The sequence below is a fragment of the Ascaphus truei genome, chromosome 1 (assembly GCF_040206685.1).
Source record: "Ascaphus truei isolate aAscTru1 chromosome 1, aAscTru1.hap1, whole genome shotgun sequence".
NCBI classification, from domain to species: domain Eukaryota; kingdom Metazoa; phylum Chordata; class Amphibia; order Anura; family Ascaphidae; genus Ascaphus; species Ascaphus truei.
Window position 1 is genome coordinate 393,160,473 of NC_134483.1, and position 25,100 is coordinate 393,185,572.

Consider the following 25,100-nt stretch of genomic DNA (forward strand, 5'->3'; position numbering starts at 1 on the left):
AAAACTTCTAAAGACTAAACAAAGTGGGCGCAGAAAGGAAGCAGATAAGATAATAGTACAGGCTGAAAAAAAACTGAAATGCATGCTTGCTAATGCAAGAAGCCTGACAGATAAAATGGGGGAGCTTGAATTAATAGCTGCAAGGGAGCAGTATGATATCATAGGCATTACTGAAACATGGTGGGATGAAACTCATGACTGGACAGTTAATTTAGAGGGTTATTCTCTTTTTTGGAAGGATCGGACAAATAGAAGGGGAGGTGGAGTATGTTTATATGTTAAACCGGATCTAAAACCAATTATAAGGGATGATGTTTATGAAGGGAATGATGAAAATGTAGAGATTTTGTGGATAGAAATTAGCAGTGGAGGTAAAAGTATAAAGAAAATGTTTGTGGGAATATGCTATAAACCACCAAATATCTGTGAGATTGAGGAAGCTAAAATACTTTTGCAAATGGAGAAGGCATCAAAACTGGGTCATGTTTGCATAATGGGGGATTTTAATTATCCAGACATAGACTGGGGCAATGAGATTAGCGTTACAACAAAAGGGAACAGGTTTTTGGGGGTGCTTAAAGACAATTATATGACCCAAATTATTGAGGAACCAACAAGGAGAGGGACAGTTCTGGATTTGGTCATATCAAACAATGTAGAAGTAATAACAAATATTCAAGTCCTGGAACATTTGGGTAACAGTGATCATAACATGGTCTCATTTGAAATAAATTATCAAAAAACAGATTACTTGGGTTCAACAAAGACCTTCAACTTTGGAAAGGCAGTTTTTAATAAACTGAGGTCTAATCTAGTAGTAATACAATGGGATGATGTTTTTGCAGGGAAAAATGTAGAAGATAAATGGGCAGTCTTTAAAACATTGTTAGAAAAGCACACTTATCAGTGTATACCCTTGGGTAATAAGTATAAAAGAAATAAGTCCAAACCAATGTGGCTAAATAAACAGGTAGGGGAGGAAATGGACAAGAAGAGGAAGGCGTTTAGATTCTTTAAGTCAGAAAGGACAGAGACATTGTATCAGAATTATAAGGAATTTAACAAAAATTGCAAAAGGGCAATCAAATTAGCAAAAATGGATTATGAAAAAAGGATTGCAATAGAAAGTAAGGTCAACCTTAAAAAATTCTTTAAGTACCTTAATAACAAAAAAATGAGAAAAGAAAATATAGGACCGTTTCAGTGTGAGATGGGTAGGCAGATTATTGGAGATAAGGAAAAAACTGAGGTATTAAACAAATTCTTTGCCTCTGTGTTTACCAGGGAAGAATCAAGTTCAATAGTAGTGCCGCAGGAGGAAGCCACAACCTCCATATTAATGAACAATTGGTTAACTGAGGAAGAAGATCATAAGCGACTTGAAAAAATTAAAGTAAATAAGGCACCTGACCCCGATGGCATACATCCAAGAGTTCTCAAGGAGTTAAGCTCAGTAATAGCAAAACCATTATATTTAATATTCAAGGACTCCATTTCCACAGGATCAGTACCACAAGATTGGCGTAAAACAGATGTGGTGCCTATATTTAAAAAGGGAGATAGATCACAACCGGGAAATTACAGACCTGTAAGCCTGACTTCAATAGTAGGGAAACTACTTGAAGGTTTAATACGGGATAATATTCAGGAATACCTAATAGAAAATAAAATTATTAGTAATAGTCAGCATGGATTTATGAAGGATAGATCTTGCCAAACTAACCTTATTTGTTTCTTTGAGGAGGTAAGTAGGAATCTAGACCAGGGTAATGCTGTTGATGTGGTCTACTTAGATTTTGCAAAGGCTTTTGATACGGTTTCACACAAGAGGTTGGTGTACAAAATAAAGAAAGTTGGACTCAGTAATAATATATGCACCTGGATTGAAAACTGGTTCAAGGACAGACAACAGAGGGTTGTCATAAATGGAACTTTTTCAGGTTGGGCTAAAGTCATGAGTGGAATACCTCAGGGATCGGTACTGGGACCCCTGCTTTTTAACTTGTTTACTAATGACCTTGAGGTTGGGATCGAGAGCAAAGTCTCCATCTTTGCTGATGATACTAAATTGTGTAAGGGAATTATAATCAGAGCAGGATGTAATTTCTCTTCAGAAGGACTTGGAGAGACTGGAAACGTGGGCAGGTAAATGGCAGATGAGGTTTAATACAGATAAATGTAAGGTTATGCATTTGGGATACAAGAATAAAAAGGCGACTTACAAATTAAATGGAGATATATTGGGGGAATTCTTGATGGAGAAGGATTTAGGAGTGCTTGTAGACAGCAGGCTTAGTAATAGTGCCCAATGTCATGCAGTAGCTGCAAAGGCAAACAAGATCTTATCTTGCAGCAAACGGGCAATGGATGGAAGGGAAGAAAACATAATTATGCCCCTTTACAAAGCATTAGTAAGACCACACCTTGAATATGGAGTACAATTTTGGGCACCAATCCTAAGAAAAGACATTATGGAACTAGAGAGAGTGCAGGGAAGAGCCACCAAATTAATAAAGGGGATGGACATTCTAACTTATGAGGAGAGGCTAGCTAAATTAGATTTATTTACATTAGAAAAGAGGCGTCTAAGAGGGGATATGATAACTATATACAAATATATTCAGGGACAATACAAGGAGCTTTCAAAAGAACTATTCATCCCACGGGCAGTACAAAGGACTCGGGACCATCCCTTAAGGTTGGAGGAAAGGAAACTTCACCAGCAACAAAGGAAAGGGTTCTTTACAGTAAGGGTAGTTAAAATGTGGAATTCATTACCCATGGAGACTGTGATGGCAGATACAATAGATTTGTTCAAAAAAAGGTTAGACATCTTTTTAGATGGGAAAGGTATACAGGGATATACCAAATAAGTATACATGGGAAGGATGTTGATCCAGGGATTAATCCGATTGCCATTTCTTGGAGTCAGGAAGGAATTAATTTTTCCCCTTAATGGGTTTTTTTGTTTGCCTTCCTCTGGATTAATAAGTATAGATATAGGATAAAGTATATGTTTTAAAGTAAGGCCCGTCAGGCCTTTGAAACGCGTCAAGAGGATCCGTTTGCACTTTGTTTCATTAAAGTTTCTTATGAATCACTGATCAGCCTTCTCTGAAGTTTTTACTCCACGGCTGTGCGGCGTACAGACCTCCCCTGGGAGGATTTCTAGTGTTCCAGTGCCTGCTGCCTGCACGCCGGGCTGTGTTTGGTGCATCTGCGTCCCCCTGGTATACCCGGAAGTACCGGCACTGCCGCCGGTCAGGTGACCACCCACCGCGATCGAGCGGATGCAGGGTTGGCGGCTGAAGAGAGTGCTGGCGACGTGAGAGGATCATTCAACCAAGAAATATCGTTTGCAGAGGGACATGCAGCATTTTTATACAGGAGGATAGACCAGCCACTTCATTACATCCCCCAGCTGTGAGTTATCTCCTTTTATGTTTTCTCTAACTTTATTGTGCTTACGGTTAGCCAGTTGCAGAGATTTACATTTCTAAAGACTACACTGGGGGATAGTGGCGTTCATTACCTATACTTATTGTTGTTTAAACACCAGTTCACAGCCGCAGCTACATTTTCTGAGCGCCTGGTGGGTTAACTCGCTGTTTACCCGTTTCACGTAAATTTAGCATAGGTTGAACTTAATGGACGGAAGTCTTTTTTCAACCTCATCTACTATGTAACTATGTAACCTGCATCACAATGCATCTTTTTTTGCCATAACCATAATGCATAACAATACTCCTATCTCTAGAGACATCTCCAGAATCATTGACCCATTCTTAAAGCAGATTCCCTATACCTTTGAACTTTTTTTTTACAGTATTAAAAACCAGAGGGGCCTCCAGAGTTGCACCATGGTATTTTTAGCAATTGTGACCTCCCAGTTACTGAGATACTTACCCTTTTAGTTACCAGTGTTTCTGCTTTCCATTCAAGAATTTCAAATTGGGCCAATAGGAAGCCGTACCGTCATCGAGGGTATGACATTGCGGCTTCCCATTGGACAGCCATATTTTATTTTCCAGGAAGTATACTGGCAATTACAACTGTAAACATCCCAGTAACTGGGGATTCCCTGACCTACAAATAGTGCCGTTCAGCTCCAGAAGACGATCCCCGGTTTTATGTCTGTAAAAAAAAGCAATAGTGAAAATGGAAGTGGGCTGGGAATTGCTGCTTAGAGAATAAACTACTAACCAATATTGTAAAGGAAAATGTACCTAATGCAGAGATGATTAACATACCGAAAAAGTCCTGGAGACTTTAAAAAATGTTACTTTTTGAATTGCCCTTAATAAACTCAACATATTCTGGTGCTTTTTTGTAAGGGGCAGTCCCACATAGCAAACAAAATTAATACAAATGATCAGTTTATTCGGCTGTTAGAAAGATTTTATCAATCCAAAAGGGGAAATCCCACCTAAGACCAAAGTAAACTAATTCTAGTGACATTGGACTATTGGGGCTAGCTACCCCTGGACTATATTGCTGTTATCATTGTTATTACTGTGCTTTGTGTGTGATTATTATTATTTGAGGCCTTCTGTGGGACCACAGTAAAGGAGTTATACAGTATTATACTTGGTTGCAAGTGTGTTATTGGGGTATACCTTAACAGTATACGAGTCCTATGAGGAGTCATCCTGTTACACAGGATCTTCATTAGATGGAGGCGCTGCGCCATAGAGATATAGGGAACACATACAGTAGTCACCCCAGGCTCTCTATGAGCGGAGGCCCAGGCCTTCTGTAAGCCTAACCGGTACCACCATTACCACTGTTTCCCATAGGATAGGGTGTTACATATACATATAGATACCGACTGTATGAACGTTTGAGAAAAAAATGTATTTTAAGAGGCTGTAAATTCAAGCTTTGGAGTGTGACTCGTAAGTGTATATTTTATTGTTTTTATTCATCAAGTCATTTTGCGTTCCTTTTTCGATATCGCTATACATATACATATCAGAAGGAAATGCACTAAAAAAAAATTGTTTACCTCAGATGTTGTTGCCATATCATTATTATTGCAATATATAATTGGTACCAGTAGAGGGGGTAAATACACCAGACTTTGAAAGAACATGTCACAAATGATATGACACTACACTTATAGCTGTACCACACACAGTAAGCGCAATGGAACAGATTCGTGTAAAGAAAACACACACATTGAACAAAGATCAAGGAACATCTCCAGGTCAAGGTTCAGCCAGTTTGAGTTTTTTTTTTTTTATTAGCCCCTTGCCCATAAAATGTTGTGAGCATACTAGTGTACTTGTTTTTAGTTCTACGCTCATTAAGAGTGTCAATTAGAAATGGAGCCATCTGCTTATCCAGCCGTGTGTCTGTTCTGTTCATCCTTTTTATGCATATAAATTTTGTGTCAACATGTTTGTCTTTTTTATGTAGGGAACTCAATATGAGAACATGTAAACCACATTCAGATATATATATATTTTTGTCCTTTCTTCACAGAATATACAGTGCAGTGAGATGATTAAAAATGAAGTTCGATAGATAGATAAATGTATAAAAGCTCGATTTGCATGTGTAGTCAGTTGTCTTTATTCTGAGATATATTTTATGAATAATTTAGAGTAGTACGTGCAAATTGCCACTCCCTCATATGCTATGATATGTTGTAGCTACCGCAACTTAATTTTGGGTGGGCTTGCACTGTTTAAATCACTTGCAAGATTTGTTTTATAGATTTTTTTTTTTTGTAAAAGCTCATAGAAAATTACATGGCAATTTTAGAAAAGCATCAAGGGTCCCACAACATTTATTTTTAAATCAATATTTCTCTAAAACGTAAAACTATTGAGGAATTTCAATATTTTTTTTTTTTTTACAAGAAATGTATACAAAATATTTTCTTTTCTTTCAGCTATGAAGGACGCATCCCCTTAAAGAGGGCAAGGAACAGAAGGTAATAATAAGCCGTGATTATAATTTGGTTTGAAACCTAGGGGGTGGCAGCCCTGTGAAACAGCTGCTGACTATCATGTGATTGTAACCAAATGACGATGGAAGGTCTCATTAGTGAGCATGTGCAGTTTGCCAGTGTTTTTGTCAAACTTTTACATTTTCTAGCAAAATTGTATACTATAAATTAAACAACGTGATGAATCTATTTAGTAGAGCACCTGTTGCCTTATATACCTCCAAATAGAGCAACTTATACACCCACATGGAAAGATACCTGTGAACCTGCCTGAGATACCTGGAAAATATGTTGATTTAAATCATTTTAATATTTGTTACAATTTTAAATTAGCTTATTTTCCAGGTATTTCAGGTGTCTTCACAAGCACCTCCCCTTCTTTTCCCCCTCTCTCTTCCCCCCTGCTTACCCTCCCCCCCTCTCTCTCCCTCACTTCCCCTTACCCTCTCTCTGTTCCCCTCCCAAAAGCCCTATTTCCAGGGTCTAGATGAATAATAGCGAATTTGCAGTAAAATAATATGATTACAAAACATTTTTCGCATATAAAAGAGGCAAATTTTACCTGTTTGCGCATCACAAACTTACACTGTCAGGTGTTTGGGGCAGGGACTAATTTTCCTAATGTACACTTTGATGTCTGTAGCACTTATTCCCATTATGTCACTTATTATTGTCTCCTGTATATTACACTGTGAAGCACTATGTACAGGCATACCCCGGTTTAAGGACACTCACTTTAAGTACACTCGCGAGTAAGGACATATCGCCCGGTAGGCAAACGGCAGCTCGCGCATGCGCCTGTCAGCACGTCCTGAACAGCATCACCGGCTCCCTACCTGTACCGAAGCTGTGCACAAGCGGGGAGACTATAGAGCCTGTTACAAATGCGTTATTTACATCAGTTATGCACGTATATGCTGATTGCAATACAGTACATGCATCGATAAGTGGGAAAAAGGTAGTGCTTCACTTTAAGTACATTTTCACTTCACATACATGCTCTGGACCCATTGCATACGTTAATGCGCGGTATGCCTGTACATGGATGGCTCCATACAAATAAAGACATACATACATACACACACATACATACATACACACACATACATACATACATACATCTCTACTCAGCAGCATGATACAGATTACTTTTTTAATTTTGGCACAAACCTGTTGTGCGGCTTTCTCAAACCCATCTGGATTCAGAGACGGCATGATGTGGATGCGGGTACTGTGAATCAGGTTGATAATAGTTTCATTTCCCTTCTGGTATTCATTGCAGAGGTACTGGGCCAAGTAAATGAGCAGCTCTCTCCCAATGGCTTCGTTTCCATGCATGTTTCCAACATATTTAAATTCGGGTTCACCTGTAAAACACATGGATTGCATTTAAATATTAAAATCTATAAAGACCATGGATAGCTCCAAATAATTATTTCTTATTTTTTACTTCAGTGACACAGTTTTAATTGCACAAAAAGAGGAATTTTTTTTTCAGATTTAAGAATTCGATGTAACAAATGTTAAAAAGCCACAGACAATAAGAATGCAGATGTTCATTTTCTGGGTGCTTCAAGCAAGCGGTATCCACTTAAAAGTTATAGCTGCACAAATCTAACAATATATGATTCATTTTGTTGGCAATGCCAACCTCTAGTAATAAAGAAACTATGTGGGAATCCCCAACAAACCACAACAAATGGGTATTGATTATAATACTCATTGATATACTGTAATACCCAGCAGTGCCATTAAGGCTACGGCCCTAGTATTCACTGCTACACGCGCGCCTGGCGGTGCGTGTACGGGGGAAAGCCGCGATCTATGGTCGAGCTGCAGGAGATCATGATATGGGGGCGTGGCCATGATGTCCCTCAGCTGGTTCGCCCTCATTGGCTGAACCGCCACCGTGACGTGACAAGTGCTCCGTCGCCACAAGAAAACACAAAATCCTTGCCTTTTACTAAATGTGATCGCAAATCGCGATCTCTATATGCGCGTGCAGGCAGCCACTGGGCCCGGCACCATAGAGGAGCGGATCTTGTTCCCGCCGCACACGCCGTAGCGCACGCAGCAGCGGCCACCGGGGACTCGGCCCTACTCTGCATCATCTAAATAGGAAGCTACAGTAACATTAAAGTAGTTCACTGTGCCACTTGAACCACGGAAACATCAAACACCATTACTTATATACATACTGCACGGTTACATCGGTTATATTTTTTATTAAGCACTATATATATATTTATTTATTTTATTGATTAACACAGTATAATTGCACTTGATTTTCTCTCAGAAAGGAGCGCCTACAATCACACTTTTTTTCTTTCTACTAACTTTGACATTAGTCAGAAAAAAATGGTTCGTACTTGGAGTGTACTTGCCACTTACAGAAATCCCTAATATAGTTGTGCACCAAGTACACTCCAGGTACGAACCATTTTATTCTGACATTTTGTCTATCTCCCTGGTAGCACACAATCTCCAATCGACTACTCTACTATAACAGTGTTTGGTGCGAGGTACTCAAACCCTTTCTCTATTTGACATTAGTCAGCCAAATCTACCCTAAAACATGGGTTTTTGAGGGGGAGAGAAGTGTTTGGGAGGGTAACTATTGACTTGTATAGCTCCCAAAACACTAATCTATGCCACACATGGAGAGATTCCATGGAGAACACCTGAGATACCTGAGAAATAAGCTATGTGACAATGAAATTAGGTTTATTTCCCAGGTATATTAGATGTGTTCACAGGTATCTCTCCATGTGTTATAAAGGTGGTATATTAGTCAATGGGTTGCCTCCTAAATAGGACTCCCTCCATAGAAAAAAAAAAACATAATTTCATGTGTAGCCAACTTTTACTAACCAAACTGCTTATTTAATTATTATTACATAATATTATTAATATGCAGCCATATTAATTTAGGTTTTTTTTTGTCTAATTTAGTAGCATTTAAATACACCGAGTGTCAGATTTCCTATTAGGCCTGTTAAGCCCGTGCCTAGGGTGGAAAAAATTGGCGGCGGCAAAAATTGCCGTCCCCATATGCTTTTGCCGCACTCCCTGACCTATCAGACCTAATAGGGTCATCCTGCTCCTTTGGAATCCCAGCATAAAATGACGCCACGGACGTCACGAACGTGGTGGCACACGGCGTCTCGTTGCCATGACGTCACGACATCGCGTTTTCATGGCCACGCGCCACCGTGCAACGTCATATATTTGACGTCCGCGGCGTCATTTGACGCTGGGGTGCCAAAGGAGCAGGAGGGCGGCAGAAAGGAGACAGCCAAACCGGCAAGTGCCTAAAGGCGGCAAATTTTAAAATCCATCACTGAATACACCATTTTAAAAAATCAGCGAGCAGGGGGAAAAAAACTGGGTTGGTGAAAACAGATACCCTACAAGACAGTATTGTGAGGGGGGACAGACTACAGTGTGAACTGACTTATTATTGTCATGTAATAATTACTTAGAATTCTGTAAATATTAAAAGTGTTTGTAAAATGTAAAAATGAGCAGTCATTCTCCATCCTCGTAGTGCCTTTATATATCCTTTATCCTTCTCATGTGCTATAATAAACACTAGCTACCGTTTTACTTCATTCTGCATTATTGCAGCTATTAATCAATATTATTACTAGTATTATTACTTGGTATTTTATCTTTCTTGCTCTTTGCACATGTCTTTCCAAACTCAGATACAACATTGGTTAGATGGGGGGGGGGGGGGGGTGCATTGTCAGCACAATGTAAGTGCTATCGATGCACAAATAAAGCAATGGGAGAGCAGAATCTCTGTCCCATATATATTATATGAATAAATATATAACTTAAATAATTTACTCTAATTGGCTTCCTTAATCAAATATTGCTATGGTTGCAGAAATATGTCTGCATTAGACAAAAGGGAGTAGGCAGAGGAAATCAATCCCTGCAAAAGTCTCGATTCAGCATGCATATAAATTCACTTTTTTTTAATTTTAATATTCAAAAATATTTAGAGATGTCTGATTTTGATGAACAAAAATGCATTAATCACCCACATTCAACCCCTATGCATTTCCCCAACATTGGTTCCTTTTGGTTCAAAGAGGGACTGCACCTTAAATTAGGGTTGTCAGGTGTCCAGTATTGAACCGGTCTGTCCTGTATTTGGACCCTTTGTGCAGTAAAAGTTAGAGGTAATACAGGACATGTACGGGTCTGGTATTATCTCTCTGGACATAGTGACCTGACCAGCTTGAGTGGCCATGGGTTTTCCCCTAGCAGGGAGAGAGCAGGGCTCTTCCTAGGGGGATGGGCAGCTTGCTTCAACCTGATTGGCTGCATTACCAGCAGCAGTCAATCAGGAGGAGGTGTGGTGTGAGGAGCCTGGGGGTGGGGCCAAGGAGAGGAGGAAACAGCATGGAGCGGACAGAGGCGAGAGAGGTGTATGTGTGTGGGTCTTGAGCGCATCCACCCTACCTTAAATAGACTTCATATAGCAGTGTAAGTGAATTAAAATGAAAGAGGTCAGGATTTAGAGAGTAGGCCATTAATACATGAATGAATAAATAGTCAATCTTAGGAGAAATTCAAGTTTGCAGAAACATTAGGAGGAATGGGATGGATAAATCAGACCTTTGCAGAATTACAAGGTGACCTTTTTTAGCCTCGGGGCCCTTGCTCACAAAGATTCATAGCTCTTTCAACATACGGTATTGGTAATTTATTCCAGTTGGAGGCTGATCTTTTTTTTTTTTTAGCTTACTGTTAGAGCTGTGAAGGGACACTTTAGTGAACTAAAACGGCAACATTTTCCTTAGTACACTATAGCTTAACAACAGAGATGTGCTAAAACGTTAATGCTTCCTGGCGGTAAAGTGAATTTAAATGTTTAACAAGCTGCAGTTACTTAAGACTGTAATATTCACATTTGTCTGATAGGCCTGTCCATACTGCCAAACACGCCACAAAACAAATCTGAAGCATCTCGGCCATTGCTCTTCAACTGGTGGCCAAATGTGGCCCTTGATGTGGCCTTTGGATGCTGCTGCTAATTTCATACTAGTTGCATAAGCAGGTAACTGTAGTTTTTCACACTTGGACACCTCTAGGTTAATGTAATGTAAATATATATGGTACAGATATTATGAATGCCCGTAAAATGTTGAAATATAATACTTTTGAAGTGTTTTTTTTTAAATGTCATTACAATAAGCTGGTGGCCCTTCAACTTCTAAATGTTCCTATTTGGTCCCTTTGGAGAAATAGTTGAAGATCTGGGCCACTAATATACTGTAACTGTCACCAAGGGAAATATACCAAGGGCTCTGGTAATTACAGCTGTGCAGAAGTGATATCATTGTCTGTGCATCACTTGTAATGACTTCCTAGCAATCATCCCAAAAATATGAAGAATGCTCACACACCAAATTTGTTTAAACAGCAGTAAAATGCAATAGCAATAGACCATGTATTGCAATGTTGAGTAACACAATTGGAATAAGATTAAACAGAACTATGTTGTTGCTTAATGTATGCAAAGTCATGCACATGGAAGATGTAATTGGAGTGCAAATAAAATTCTGGTTTATATATCACTGTGGGGTTTATTGACTAAACAGTGAAAGCTGCAAGCATTTGATAACATACATTATAATAATGTATATTTCAGTTAATGGTCACTAATGACTATCATTAATTGATTGACAGGTTTAAAAAGTGGTTACACAGATTTGAAATGTAAAAACACTTTTTCATATATATATATTCTATTGAAAAAAAACCTGTTAATGTTTGTAAGTGTAACCGACTTAAGTAGGGCCAGGAGGCGGGCACCCCGTTGTCCCAGCTACAACAGGATGTACCAACCCCTCCCCCACCCCCCACTGTCGCTCACGTGCGGTACCAAAGGTGAGGGGGAAAACCTCATACCAACTACTGGCAACCTGATTGTACCAGGGTTTACTGCCAGCCCAAGGGCAGAATAGTAGCCAGGGATGGCCCTGCTACATAAGCAAACCCTTAAAGTCTGGAAATTTCTAAGTTAAGGTGACACGAAACCTTAACTCCCCCTCCCATGCTTTGCTAATATCATCATACAGTACATGACACTCTACATGATATCACATATTACATCACAAATGACATGATCCTATCACATCAGATAATGTGGAATTTAGCCCCAAAGAACCAAGCTTCTCCGGTCCATTTCCCGCCCCCTCCCCCCCTACTCTTCAAACATCAGGCTTTTCTGGACCCTTCTTCCTCACCTCCCCAAGCATCACACCTTTTTGATCCTTGTCTCCTTCCATTCCCCAAAACCACTAGGCTTCTCCAATCCCTTTATCTCTTGTGCCCCCCAAGCATATGGCTTCTCTGATCACTTTCTCCTCTCACCTCACAAGCATTAGGTTTCTCAGGTGCCTTTCTCCAACTGCCAACCAGAAGAATGAGGCTTGTCCAACCCCTTTCTTTTCCTTACATCAGGCTTCTCTGGTGTCTCTCACTCCACCCCTGCAGATGCATCAGGTTTCTGTGATCCCTTTGTTCCCCTTTCCTCCCCAAATATCTGAGGACCCTTTATCACTCTACCCCTCTCAAGTATCAATATTCTCTGATCCCTTTCTCTACCCATCCTCCGCATCCCACAAGTATCTGGCTTCTCAATACCCCCCACCCACCCTGATCTCCCATTCTAGGTTGTGATGATAGCTATGGAGGAATAAACAGTTTTCAGTGCTGGTCGCTGTGGAAATTGTCCACGGTGCTATAGTAGTAATCTTTAGTGTGCTACATACATCCTGTCATATGTGATGTCAACTTCATCAATTCCATTATCGCCTTTATCCACCCCACATTCACTGATGAGATGGGTTAATATAATTTGTGATGTCGTATGTAACGTCATCAGTTATGTCATTTGTGACGTTATGTATTATGATACTGTATCAGCAAAGCATGGGTGGGGGGGGGGGTTAATGTTGCATGTCACCTTACAAATTTCAGCACAAATCCCTAACTTCCTCTTTCATCCATCTTTCTCTTTAAAGGGGCCCAAAACTTCCCATGTTAACCTAATGGCTGAAAACTATTAACACACGTAGTTTTGTCACTCGTGTAACTCAAAAAAACCTGAATGGATTGTGCCCCTACTTTCCACAAATATTCACCTTGCCAATTCGACCTGAAATCCAACATTTCAGACGGAGTGGTACATTTTTGAGAGAGTTATGAGCAACTCTAAAAGGGGGTTATAATAGAAAGCTTGTTCAAACCTTGGACTATAATCATACAAATTGTGCTCAAAATTAACCTAGAATAGACATGCAATCACATTTTTTCTAATGAAACTAAAGTACAATATGGTTTGTACTGTGTGCACAATCATCAAGAAATTAAATCTACTCATCTTTTAACATATTATTTAATGATTGAAGAGGATGTTGTAGCTGGCCAAAGAGGTAAAACAGCTTTTATCATGTTTCTGCTTCCTCAGGATGAACATGTTTACAATAAGGCTGTAAGCTCTTTCAGGAAAGGAGGCACAATAAACAAAGGCTGATAATGCACAATAAACAAAGGCTGATAATGCAGACTATTTGTTGCATGGAGGTGGTAGAATTAGACCACAACATTTGGCAAGGGAAATATTTGTATGGAGAAACAAACACCTATTCTCCACTAGACCCTTTACAATCTGGCTTCTGCACTGCTCACTCCATGGAAACAGCCCTCACTAAAATAACTGACGACCTCCATGATGCCAAAGACAGAGGTCATTACACTCTGCTCATATTACTCGACCTCTCTGCAGCATTTGACACCGTGGACCACCCTCTTCTCCTTCACATTCTCCATACTCTTGGCATTCGGAACAAAGCTCTATCCTGGATCTCATCCTACCTCTCCCATCGTACTTTCAGTGTCTCTTCTGCTAACACCTCCTCCTCCTCTATTGATCTCTCTGTGGGGGCACCTCTTCTCTTTTCTCTTTTCTCTGTACACACTCTCTCTAGGTGACCTAATAACATCTTTTGGGTTTAAATATCACCTCTATGCTGACGACACACAAATTTACCTTTCAACCCCTGACCTTACACCTGCTGTACAGACCAATGTTTCTGAATGTCTCTCTGCTATATCATCCTGGATGGCCACCCGCCGCCTTAAACTCAACATGGCTAAAACAGAGCTCCTCATACTTCCTCCCAAACCTGGCCCTACTACCTCCTTCCACATTACTGTTGGAACTACGATCATTAACCCAGTAGCACAAGCAAGCTCCCTAGGGGTCACACTCGACTCCTCTCTCACATTCGTCCCTCACATTCAAAACATATCTAAAACCTGTCGCTTTTTCCTCCGCAATATAACAAAGATACGCCCTTTCCTCTGTTGCTCGACTGCTAAAACTCTGACTCAGGCCCTCATTCTCTCCCGTCTTGATTACTGTAACCTCCTGCTGTCCGGCCTTCCTGCCTCTCACCTGTCTCCACTACAATCTATCATAAATGCTGCTGCCAGAATCACTCTACTCTTTTCTAGATCTGTCTCAGCATCTCCCCTCATGAAATCCCTCTCCTCGCTTCCGATCAAATCCCGCATCTCACACTCCATTCTTCTCCTCACTTTTTTTTTGTAACTTAAATTTTATTGGATAGTACAGGCATAATGTAAAACATACAATACATTTCGTCGTATAAATTATAATTATAAGTTATAATTTTAACAAGGCAACGGAGTGAGATCACTCGGCTTTTCGGGCCCTAATCGGCCAAGTGATTCACAGTGGACTGAGTGATCAGTAAAACAGACCGATATATAGTAAAAAATAATAACATAGTAACAATATACCAAAAGGGGGGGAAAAAGAAAAAAAAAGGGGGGGAGGGGGGAAGGGGGGAAGGGAAGAGTAGGGAGTGGGAGTGGACTGGGAAGTCGGGGGGGGAGATTGGAGGCGCTACTTCCTTCGCGAGACACAAGACGGTCGAGACCGATCTCCTAGAGTCTTAAACGTCACCTTATTGTTGACTCTGCAGTACTGCTGTCCCGGGGTCCGTTTATATGGAGTAAGGCAAGCTGTCGCCTCCCAAGGAGAACGCACCTGCATCTACTGTATCATAGCCAGATTGTGTTGCTTTCAATCCCCGGGATATCTGTCTGGGCCAACCAAGGCGCCCAGACTTTTAGAAAATTGGTGCCAGTGTTGTTAACTAAACTCGTCAACTTTTCCATCTGGCAGATAAACCACATGCGATTACGAATCTTTGGGATGTTTGGGATGTCCTGGCGTTTCCATAATGCTGCGATCTCGCACCGTGTTGCTATTGCAAAATGGGCAATTAGTTTATTGTTTGCTTTGGTAAGGCCCGCCAATGGTCTGTTCAGAAGGAACAGCAAGAGGTCCGGGCGTATTGTGAGGTCAAAAATCCTCTGAATCCAATTTCTGATTTCCTCCCAGATTGGGGAGATCCGCGGGCAGGACCACAGCATATGTAACAGGTCTGCCGATTCCCCACACTGTCGAGGGCACAGCGGGGAGGATCCTGGCACGAACCTAGATAATTTCAGCGGGGTAAGGTACCATCTCATGAGGACTTTATATGCGTTCTCCTTGAGAGTGGTGCATATGGAGCTTTTTGCTGTAGCTAAGAATATAGCGTTCCACTCCTCATCCTCTAGGCTCTTTCCTAAATCCGATTCCCATTGGGATCTGAAAGAGGGTACTTGCTGTCCCTGATCAGCAGAACCGATCACTTCTCCGTATAGCTGTGATGTAAGTCCCTTCGTGTCGGTCTCTGCTAGACAGAGCTTTTCAAAAAATGTCAGTGGGTGGTATGGGGCAAATTTATTGTAAAATGCCCTGATCTGGAAGTATCTAAAAAATTCTGAGTGGGGTATATTTTTTTCTAGCCAGATGTGGTCGAATGTTTTGACCTTTCTGTTGTATCCCTCCAGATCTTTAATCCGATTGTATCCTTTCTGTTTCCAGATTGAAATATTACTGCCCGGTGTGAACTCGAGATTATTCCAAAGGGTTGCCATCATAGTATGTTTTGACGTGAGGGACTGCCTTACCCTAGTAGCCTCCCAGATTGACAGCGAGTTGGTCATTGAGGAGAGCGGTATGTTAGCGTACTTTCGCGCTGTTTTAGGTAACCAAATCAAGCTGCTGAGGTCTAATGGCGAACAAGCAGCACTATCAAGCTCCACCCACCTTTTTTTTTTGCGGGTTGGATTGCCATTGAACAATTTGGCTTAATTGTGCCGCTTTGTAATATGATACCAGGCCAATACTGTAAGGCGTCCAGCCAGTACAGGTCTTTCCATATTTATTTTGTTAACTCTTGGTTTTCTACCTCCCCATATAAAATTAGAGATTTCAGATTGAAGTGAGTGCAGGTCCTTCATTCTGAGTGGCACTGGTAACGTCTGGAAAAGATATAGGATACGGGGGAGTAAATTCATTTTGACGCTATGTATCCTACCTATCCAGGATTTCCTCTTGGATGCCCACCTATGTAGATCAGATTTTAGAGTCCGGATCAGGTTGGGATAATTTGCTTTATATATGTCTTTGACATCTTTGGTGATGTGGACACCCAAGTATTTTATATATTTCTGTTGCCAATTAAATTTGAAATTCAGTTTTAGTAACTTCTCGATGTGTCTGGGGAGATTGACATTGAGGGCCTCAGATTTGGACTGGTTTATTTTGAACCCCGAGATCCCAGAGAATTTGTCCAATAGGTCAAACAGGTTTGGAAAGGAGGTAAGGGGTTTTGTGATAATCAAGAGGATATCATCTGCATACAGAGCCGCTTTATGAGATTGGGAATATGCGTTTAACCCTGAGATGTCTGGGTTGCCTCTGATTTGTGCCGCCAGAGGTTCGATACAAAGGGCAAATAGGAGAGGAGATAGTGGGCACCCCTGTCTCGTGCCACTTTTTATTTGGAATGGCAATGAAGGGAAGCCCTGATGTATGACCCTGGCAGTAGGGCCTGAGTACAGCGAAAGAATCGCCCCACTCATCAGATCACCAAAGCCGATATGCGTTTAACCCTGAGATGTCTGGGTTGCCTCTGATTTGTGCCGCCAGAGGTTCGATACAAAGGGCAAATAGGAGAAGAGATAGTGGGCACCCCTGTCTCGTGCCACTTTTTATTTGGAATGGCAATGAAGGGTAGCCCTGATGTATGACCCTGGCAGTAGGGCCTGAGTACAGCGAGAGAATCGCCCCACTCATCAGATCACCAAAGCCGAATACCGCAAGCGTCTCCTTTAAATAGGGCCAGGGCCTTTTCTGCGTCCAGACTTAACAACATACTTTGAGTGTTCTTTGTATTAGCCAATTCCAACAGATCAATGAATCATCGGGTACTATCCGCTGCTTGCCTCCCCTTAATAAATCCGACCTGATCTGGGTGTATAAGTCTGGGTAGGATGAGACAAAGTCTATTGGCCAGTAATTTGGCATATATTTTAATATCGGTGTTAATTAATGATATTGGCCTGTAGCTTTTGCAGTCCAGCGGATCTTTACCGGGCTTATGAATTAGTGATATAGATGCCTGCAGCATCTCCCTGGGGATGGGAGCTCCCGCTAAAATTGCATTGAACATTTGGAGCAGCCTCGGGGCGAGTGCCATGACAAATTTCTTATAGTATAGCCCCGAAAAACCATCTGGCCCGGGAGCCTTTGATGGTTTAAGTTCCTTGATGGCCTGTGATACTTCCTCGATAGAGAAGTCTGCACTTAATACCTCTCTATCTGTTTCCGTCAATCTCTCCAGATTTGAGTTAACTAGGAAATCTCTCAGCGCTCCGCTCGTTTTAGTATTATGTGCCACTTTCTCACCAAATTCTTCTACTATTTTCTTAGGGTTGGATGTGGGTGTACCATATTTTAAGCGTACAGGCAGTCCTCGGTTATCCGACACAATGCGTTACTCAAAATGGCGTTGTAAAGTGAAACGTTGTAAAGCGAAACACGTTTCCCATAGGAACACTGTTTAAATGAAAGGTTCCGTTCCTGAAGGCATTTTTAACACTAAAATACACCAAATATTTTATGCAGGCAATAAGATATGCAGCACACACATAAATTATATAGTGTATATACTGTATTATATATATAACATAATAAATAATATATTATATAGTATAATATAATATTATATAGTATAATATTATATATATAAGCTCTTACGACGCTTTGCAACGTTGTTTATGTGAATGTGTATATATATACACACATACACAATGTTGCAAAGCGTCGTAAGAGCATTGGATAAGCCATTTTGGCGTTGTAAAAATGAATATAGGTATGCATTGCATAGCGTTGGATAAGCCGTTCGTTGTAAAGCGAAGCGTTGTAAAACGAGGACTGCCTGTATAGCTTGGATATTATACTTAGATTGCCTGTCTCTTAGCATGCGGGCCAGCATTGTATCCGGTCTGTTCGCTTTCTCGTAAAATTTCCTCTTTGACCAACTCAGTAAATTATCAGCCCTGGAGGTTAGTAGCATATTTAATTCAATTTTGGTGTCTTTTACCTCCTGTAGGGTTTGAGTGTCCAACCTACTTTTATGTTTTGAGGAGAGTGAATGCAATTTAGTTTGGAGCGTGACAATTTTGGCCTCTCTCTCCCTTTTTCTTCTAGCTGTGATACCAATTAATGTGCCCCAAAGTGTCGCTTTAAGAGCTTCCCATAGAACTAACTGTGACTCGACTGTACCGGCATTTATATTTAAAAACTGGTCTATTTCATTACCAATAGTATCACAGAACTCGGGGATTTTTAGAATTGATTCGTTAAGTTTCCAGTTCGCCCCTGGTCTATCAGTTTGAATATTATTGCACCTAAGCTCTTCGGTGCATGGTCAAACCATGAAATATCATGGATCCCAGCTCGGGTAACCAAAGGAACCAGTTAACAGGAGACAAAAAAGAAATCAATTCTGCTGTAAGAGCCGTGCGGGTGGGAGAAGAACGTATAGTCTCTATCTGCTGGGTGTAATTCCCTCCAAATGTCTGTTAGTTGATTGGCTTTGAGGCCCCTGCATAGAGAATTTCCCACACCTTTGTTGTCTGAGCCCGTCCCCCTGATCTGTCAAGGTGTGGTTGCATGACCATATTGAAGTCCCCCGCGAGCACAACGCAGCCCCTGGCCATGGAGTTTAAGATCCTGAAAAAAAAATCAAAGAAGACCGCGTCCTGCTCGCAAGGGGCGTACATGCAGGCCAGCGTAATATTCTGCCCCCGAATCGTACCTACAACAATAATATAACGGCCATCCGAATCTCTTTTAGTTGACTGCACTTTGAACGGGATATTATTCCTGATTAAAATGCCACTCCTCGTTTTTTAACAGCTGCCACAGATAAGAAAACCTGGGAGAAGCCTTTATCTAGGAACTTAGGGGTGCAATTTTTGCTAAAATGTGTCTCTTGTAATAGTAAGATGTCCGCTTGTTTTCTCTTATACTCGGTGAAAGCTAACTTTCGTTTGCTTGAGCTGTTAAAGCCCTTTACATTGTGAGATATTAGTGTTAACGCCATCTTTTAGTATGTGTATAAAGCAGCCGTTTGATGATTATCAGCTTACCAGAGTCGTCCTCTTTCAGTCTCACCTTATCCAATCCCACTAGGTGTTCTTGCTCAACTGCTCTCATGCCCCGTCAGGGCTGATGTCTCTCCCCAGGGGGGGAGGAGGGGAGGGAGGGGGGACGACAGGGGGAAATGGGCAGGGCAGACAAAACATAGGAAAAAACGAAAGGGATAAAACCAAAAACAGAAAATAAATAAAACACAGACATAAAATTGAAAAAAATAACGAAGAGACAAGAGCCCATCTCGGGAGCCCCCGAGTGTGGCTCTTGCGCCCACGGGGTTGGTCCATAGGCCCAGTCTTATGAAGAAATCTCTCCTTCCTGCTGGGACCCGACTTCCCTGGGACTTGTCTGCGATCCCATCTGTTCAGGGACTGAAACGGAGAACGCATGCACGCCGTCATGGGTAATCCCACCGGCGCGCTACCGTTAATCATTGTGTATATTCACCTCAGCAGAACTTTAGAACTTCTTATCATAGAAAACTGTAACGAAAACTACATAACTTAATCTAAATAGTAATTTCAACCCTGCATAAAACTACATCTTGACACCAAATAAATGAAACCCTAATAACAAACTCTATCATTAATGTTATTGTTAATATATAGGGCCTTATGTTTGACCTCAATAGATCTATGATCCAACGTTATATGTGCAGACCCTCCTGTCTGAAAACTATAAACTATGTACATCTCCACACCCCTAATTCCTAAACCCTATTACATACAGTACTAATGAAAAAAATATTTATTTAACTTAATTTAGTGCCGTGTCTCATTATATACCCGCGCTATCTCTTGTCTATAAGTAGTCTTTATCATTGACTATTACTCCTTAGACACGTGGATATATTAGCAAATAGAATAAAGTAAGAATAGATTATAGTATATAGTATACCAAGGCCACCAACCTAGTATATAGTGAAGTATAGTGAAACTTAGTGTATAAGCTAATATAAACGTAGTGAATAAGCTAATATAAAGGACAGCATCTGCTAACATATAGAGGTCAGCAGTTGTTAGCATCTGCTAACATCTACTATATACCTACACTATAGACCTATAAACCTGCACTCGCTATGCCATGTACCATACACAGTATATGATCGATACATAGTATATACACATTACCCACTACATATTATATACCCCTTCCTCCATATACAATATATATAAAATACCTTATACATAATATAAATATAATGCTTAATATATACACTGGAGATACAACGTCCACTTAGCTTGCAATTTACATATCCTTATATATGATAACAAGGCAGCTCTCTCTTTCTTCGTTGCACTATATCTATTGATAATTATTCATAATGCATAGTTCATAGAGTTCATAGTTCATAATGCATATGTATACTTTTGTCGATGGATATGGGTTAATGTGGGTTTATTTACCCTACTATAGATTTGTTTATTTCACATATCTTTGTCTGTCAGACCCGCTTATCCTACCGTTCCCGTCCCTCCCTCTCTCGGCTTCCCCCATTTATTTAATAATTACTAGGGACTAGAAACTATTAGGGGAACTTTGTTTGGGTAAAGTCATATGTATCTAATCCCCCCTTGGGGTGGTCCGGTTGACTCATCCGCCGTTCTCGATCTGCTGGCTTTCTGGTCATCTCCGGTCTCTCTTGCCCCTCCGTGGCTGATGGTGATGATGGAGACCCTCGGACGGGAACCCCTCCGTTGCTGTTTACCGTTGTGTTTACGTCATCTCCTAGTGCCGCTTCGACTTGTTCTTTGTGCGCAGGCGTCGTAACCCAAATCTCGCGGGATTGGCACTGCTCGATGACGTCACTGAATAAGCCCGCGAAAGCCAGAGAGGTTCCCACTCGCTACCGGGAAGGAACAAGGTAAGATGGCCACTGCTCAAAAACTGCAAGAGGGTCTGATCTCGGTGCAGATCTCAGATATCATATCCTGGGGTCAGGAGGGGATCCGATAGAGGTCCATTGCGGTCGAATTTTCCGATGGTCCCCCTGATCAATTCGGGTAGTGGAGTCATATGTACCCGGGAACGGTTGTAGAGAAAGGCACCTTAGATGGAGCTTGTAGCGTCTTCCGCAGGTCTGTCTTCCGGCCGGGCGGCCCCCACTTTGCTCCATAAGTGCGCGGGTATGCCATCTTTAGCTGCCGTTGGGCAAGGGAAATTTTGTGGAGATCCAGAGACTCGTTTAAGAAAACCTTTGCCGTTTTCTGCATTCTTTAGGGTATGTGCCACTCCATTTTTTAGCACTAAGAACGCACACGGGAAAAGCCAGCGATACCATATCTTCTGATCTCTCAGTGTACTTGTAACGGGGGCCAGAGCTCTTCTTTTGGCTAACGTAGCTGGGGATAGGTCTTGGTATACCTGAAATTTTATCTGCTCAAACTCAATGACCTTAGCTTCCCTGGAGATCCTACATGTTTCCTCTTTGGTGCGGTAGCAGTGAAACCGGATCACTAGGTCCCTGGGGGGTCCCCTTGCTGAGGTCTCCCCCTTAGCGATCGGTGGCATCTGTCCAGAAGGAGATCTCTTTCTGCCATGTCTGGAAAGAGGTGCTTCAACCACCTCGTGGAGAACCCCTCTGGGTCGGTGATGGATTTCGGGCACCCCTCTCAGCCTGACATTGCACCGCTGATCCCTGTTTTCGGCATCTTCTATTTTGTCCTCCAGGGATCTGACCTGATCTTTTAGGGTGGCCATTTGATTTTGTGTTTGAGACAGTGCAAAAACGGTTTCATCAGATTTGGACTCCAGAGCGTCAGTTCGCTCCCCCAGTGCATCAACGTCTTTTCTAAGAGCCCAGAGTTCAGAGTTGAAAAACGTTTTCATTTGTGCACAGAATTCTTTCATATCTTTGCGCCGTACCACTTCTAGATCCTCTGCCTCATCCACCGGCCGGGGTATCCATTTCTGGGTCTAATGTGGCAGGCTGTGCTGGGATCTCTGGCTTGTCTGTCCGTGCCGCGTCTTTATTTTTTAAATAATTGGATACCGGCTGGGTTTTTCTGCGCACTGTTTTGCCCGATGCCATCACTGAATGTTTATGAGCACTTTCACGTTTAAACTACCGCTATGTTCGCGCTTCTGCTGCAGTAAAATCAATTATAAGCGCCGGGGGGAACGGAGCCTAATCTCTAAGCTTCCATTCACCCTCCTATCGCGCATGCGCCTCCTTTTCTCCTCCCTTTTAAAGCTTTACACTCTTCTGCCCCCTCCTTACATCTCAGCCCTAATTTCTCGCTATGCACCATCCCGACTCTTGCGTTCTGCTCAAGAATGTCTTCTTTCTACCCCCTTTGTATCTAAAGCCCTCTCCCGCCTTAAACCTTTTTCACTGACTGCCCCACACCTCTGGAATGCCCTTCCCTCAGTACCCGACTAGCATCCTCTCTATCCACTTTAAGACCCACCTTAAGACACACTTGCTTAAAGAAGCATATGAATAGCACTGTGGATATTCTGAACACATGATACAAAGCTTGGCCCCCTGCAGACGCACTTACCAGAACTCCCTCCTACTGTCTCTGTACGTTCTCCCTACCAATTAGACTGTAAGCTCCTCGGGGCAGGGACTCCTCTTCCTTAATGTTACTTTTATGTCTAAAGCACTTATTCCCATGATCTGTTATTTATATTATCTGTTATTTATTTGATTACCACATGTATTACTACTGTGAAGCGCTATGTACATTTATGGCACTATATAAATAAAGACATACAATACAATACAAAGACAGGTGTTACAATGTTTGCAAGTTTTTTATTATCATGTATGTGTAATAGAAATGGAAGAAATAAAATCACTATATTAAATCATTTTCTTTAGGGGCCTTATACAGGGGTCTGAAGCGCAGGTCGCAGTGTGATCAACCAAAAACTGCCATTGACTTGAATGGCAGTTTTCAGCCAATCACATCGGACCTCCGAAAAAGGTTCTATGGAGTATATCCACAGAGCACCGTTAATGACTTAACAAGACGTTCACTTCAATTAACTTTCTCGTTAAGTGCTCAGGGACCTTCAAAACTCAGTAACGGTGCCTTAGGTGCTGTTTTCAGCCGTAACAAGCCCTAGCGTTACTACAACAGACATTAGTGCTAATAATATGCAAAAGCGGCATTCCCACTAACACCGCATATCCACAGAACTCCGGTATAGTTAACACAGGGATTTAACGTTACATTAGTTAGGTCTTTTACAGGGTCTGGATGAGTGTAAGGCCACAGTTAGGTATGATGTAACTATCATATTTTTATTTACAATGTTAGTTTCCTCTCCTATCTTCTATTTTTTTAGTTTTATTTAAACAGCTATTCAGGGTCAGATGGAGTAATGCCAAAAAAGTTCTCAAAGACGACAAGCTTCGCAAAATACATTCTCTATGCTTTAAATGTCAATGTGCAAGGTCACATGGTCCTTTATATATTACCATTTACTTCCATTTTCGCTAAAATCTGATAAAGAGGGAGAAATGTGAACTGCTGCCAAAATGTTCAGGAAATGCTATATTTAACAAGAAAATGTGACACATTTTGAAAATCAAATTTGAAGGTATTTGCATATTTCTATTCTGCATTTCGGGCAAGAACTACAGAGATTTTAGATAAAAAAAATAAGTTCATAGATATCTATTTCTTTACATCTACAAATTGCTCACATTTTTAAACAAGAAATTTATATACTCGACTTATAATAGCCCTGCAGGAAAAAAACACTTGGCTTTTTTTTCGCACAAATCAAACATTGCAAAAGCCCATAATACCCTGTAACATTTGCTAGGCTTAAATGTCTATTTTTCTTGGATTTTTGTGTCAGATAGGACTGTGACTTTAGTGCCAGAGCTTTGCAATGAAAGATATGACTTGCTATCTTCACCTACCTACAACTCCATAGATAAAAATCATATCTTCCAACTAACTTGTGGGCAACATTGTGTTAATGACCCAGGTCGGTCATTTTTTTTAAGATCATGGCCTGGAATTAGTTAGCAGAGAATATGTTATAATTGCTGCCTCAGGTTATACAAAGATTGATGTCCAATTTAATATAAATCCTTGCTTATAAACTACACTTTTATTTTAGGCTTGTGAAGTGCCTGTATTGTGGTGTGATCTTCTTGCTTTGTATTACATCCAATCCATGTAACTTCGGGAAAAAATTAAAATGTACATAAATATCAGAAATAATTTGACAGGGACATATTGTCACTTCACTTACAATAATTACCTAACCCTCCATGACAGCATGGACTATTACATTTCACATACGCATTGAGCAGCTGAGGAGAATAACTACAGGTGACGCATCTCATGGAAGTGCGTAGGTGGAGAATAGGACACATTGCTGGCAAGCAAAAGTGCATCAAACATGTACAATGAGAACATAAAGAAACAGCAGCTGGTCGTTCAATTTAGTTAAAGGTATACTGTATGTGTGTGTGTCTATATATATATATATACTAGCTGATATACCCGGCGTTGCCCGGGCATGGAAAGGCAGGGGGCATGGAGTGGAAGGGCGGGGGGGGGGGGGAGGGGC

The 25,100-nt window shown here is 41.2% G+C and overlaps 1 protein-coding gene across 1 annotated transcript in view; it reads right to left on the reverse strand.

Annotated features, from left to right (window-relative positions):
* Positions 1 to 25,100, reverse strand: part of CPE (carboxypeptidase E) — a 103,640-nt gene that overhangs the window by 31,334 nt on the left and 47,206 nt on the right. The window contains exon 2 of the mRNA XM_075611997.1: positions 7,124 to 7,320. Within this exon, the coding sequence (XP_075468112.1) occupies positions 7,124 to 7,320 (197 nt within the window). The remainder of the gene's footprint in view (positions 1 to 7,123; positions 7,321 to 25,100) is intronic.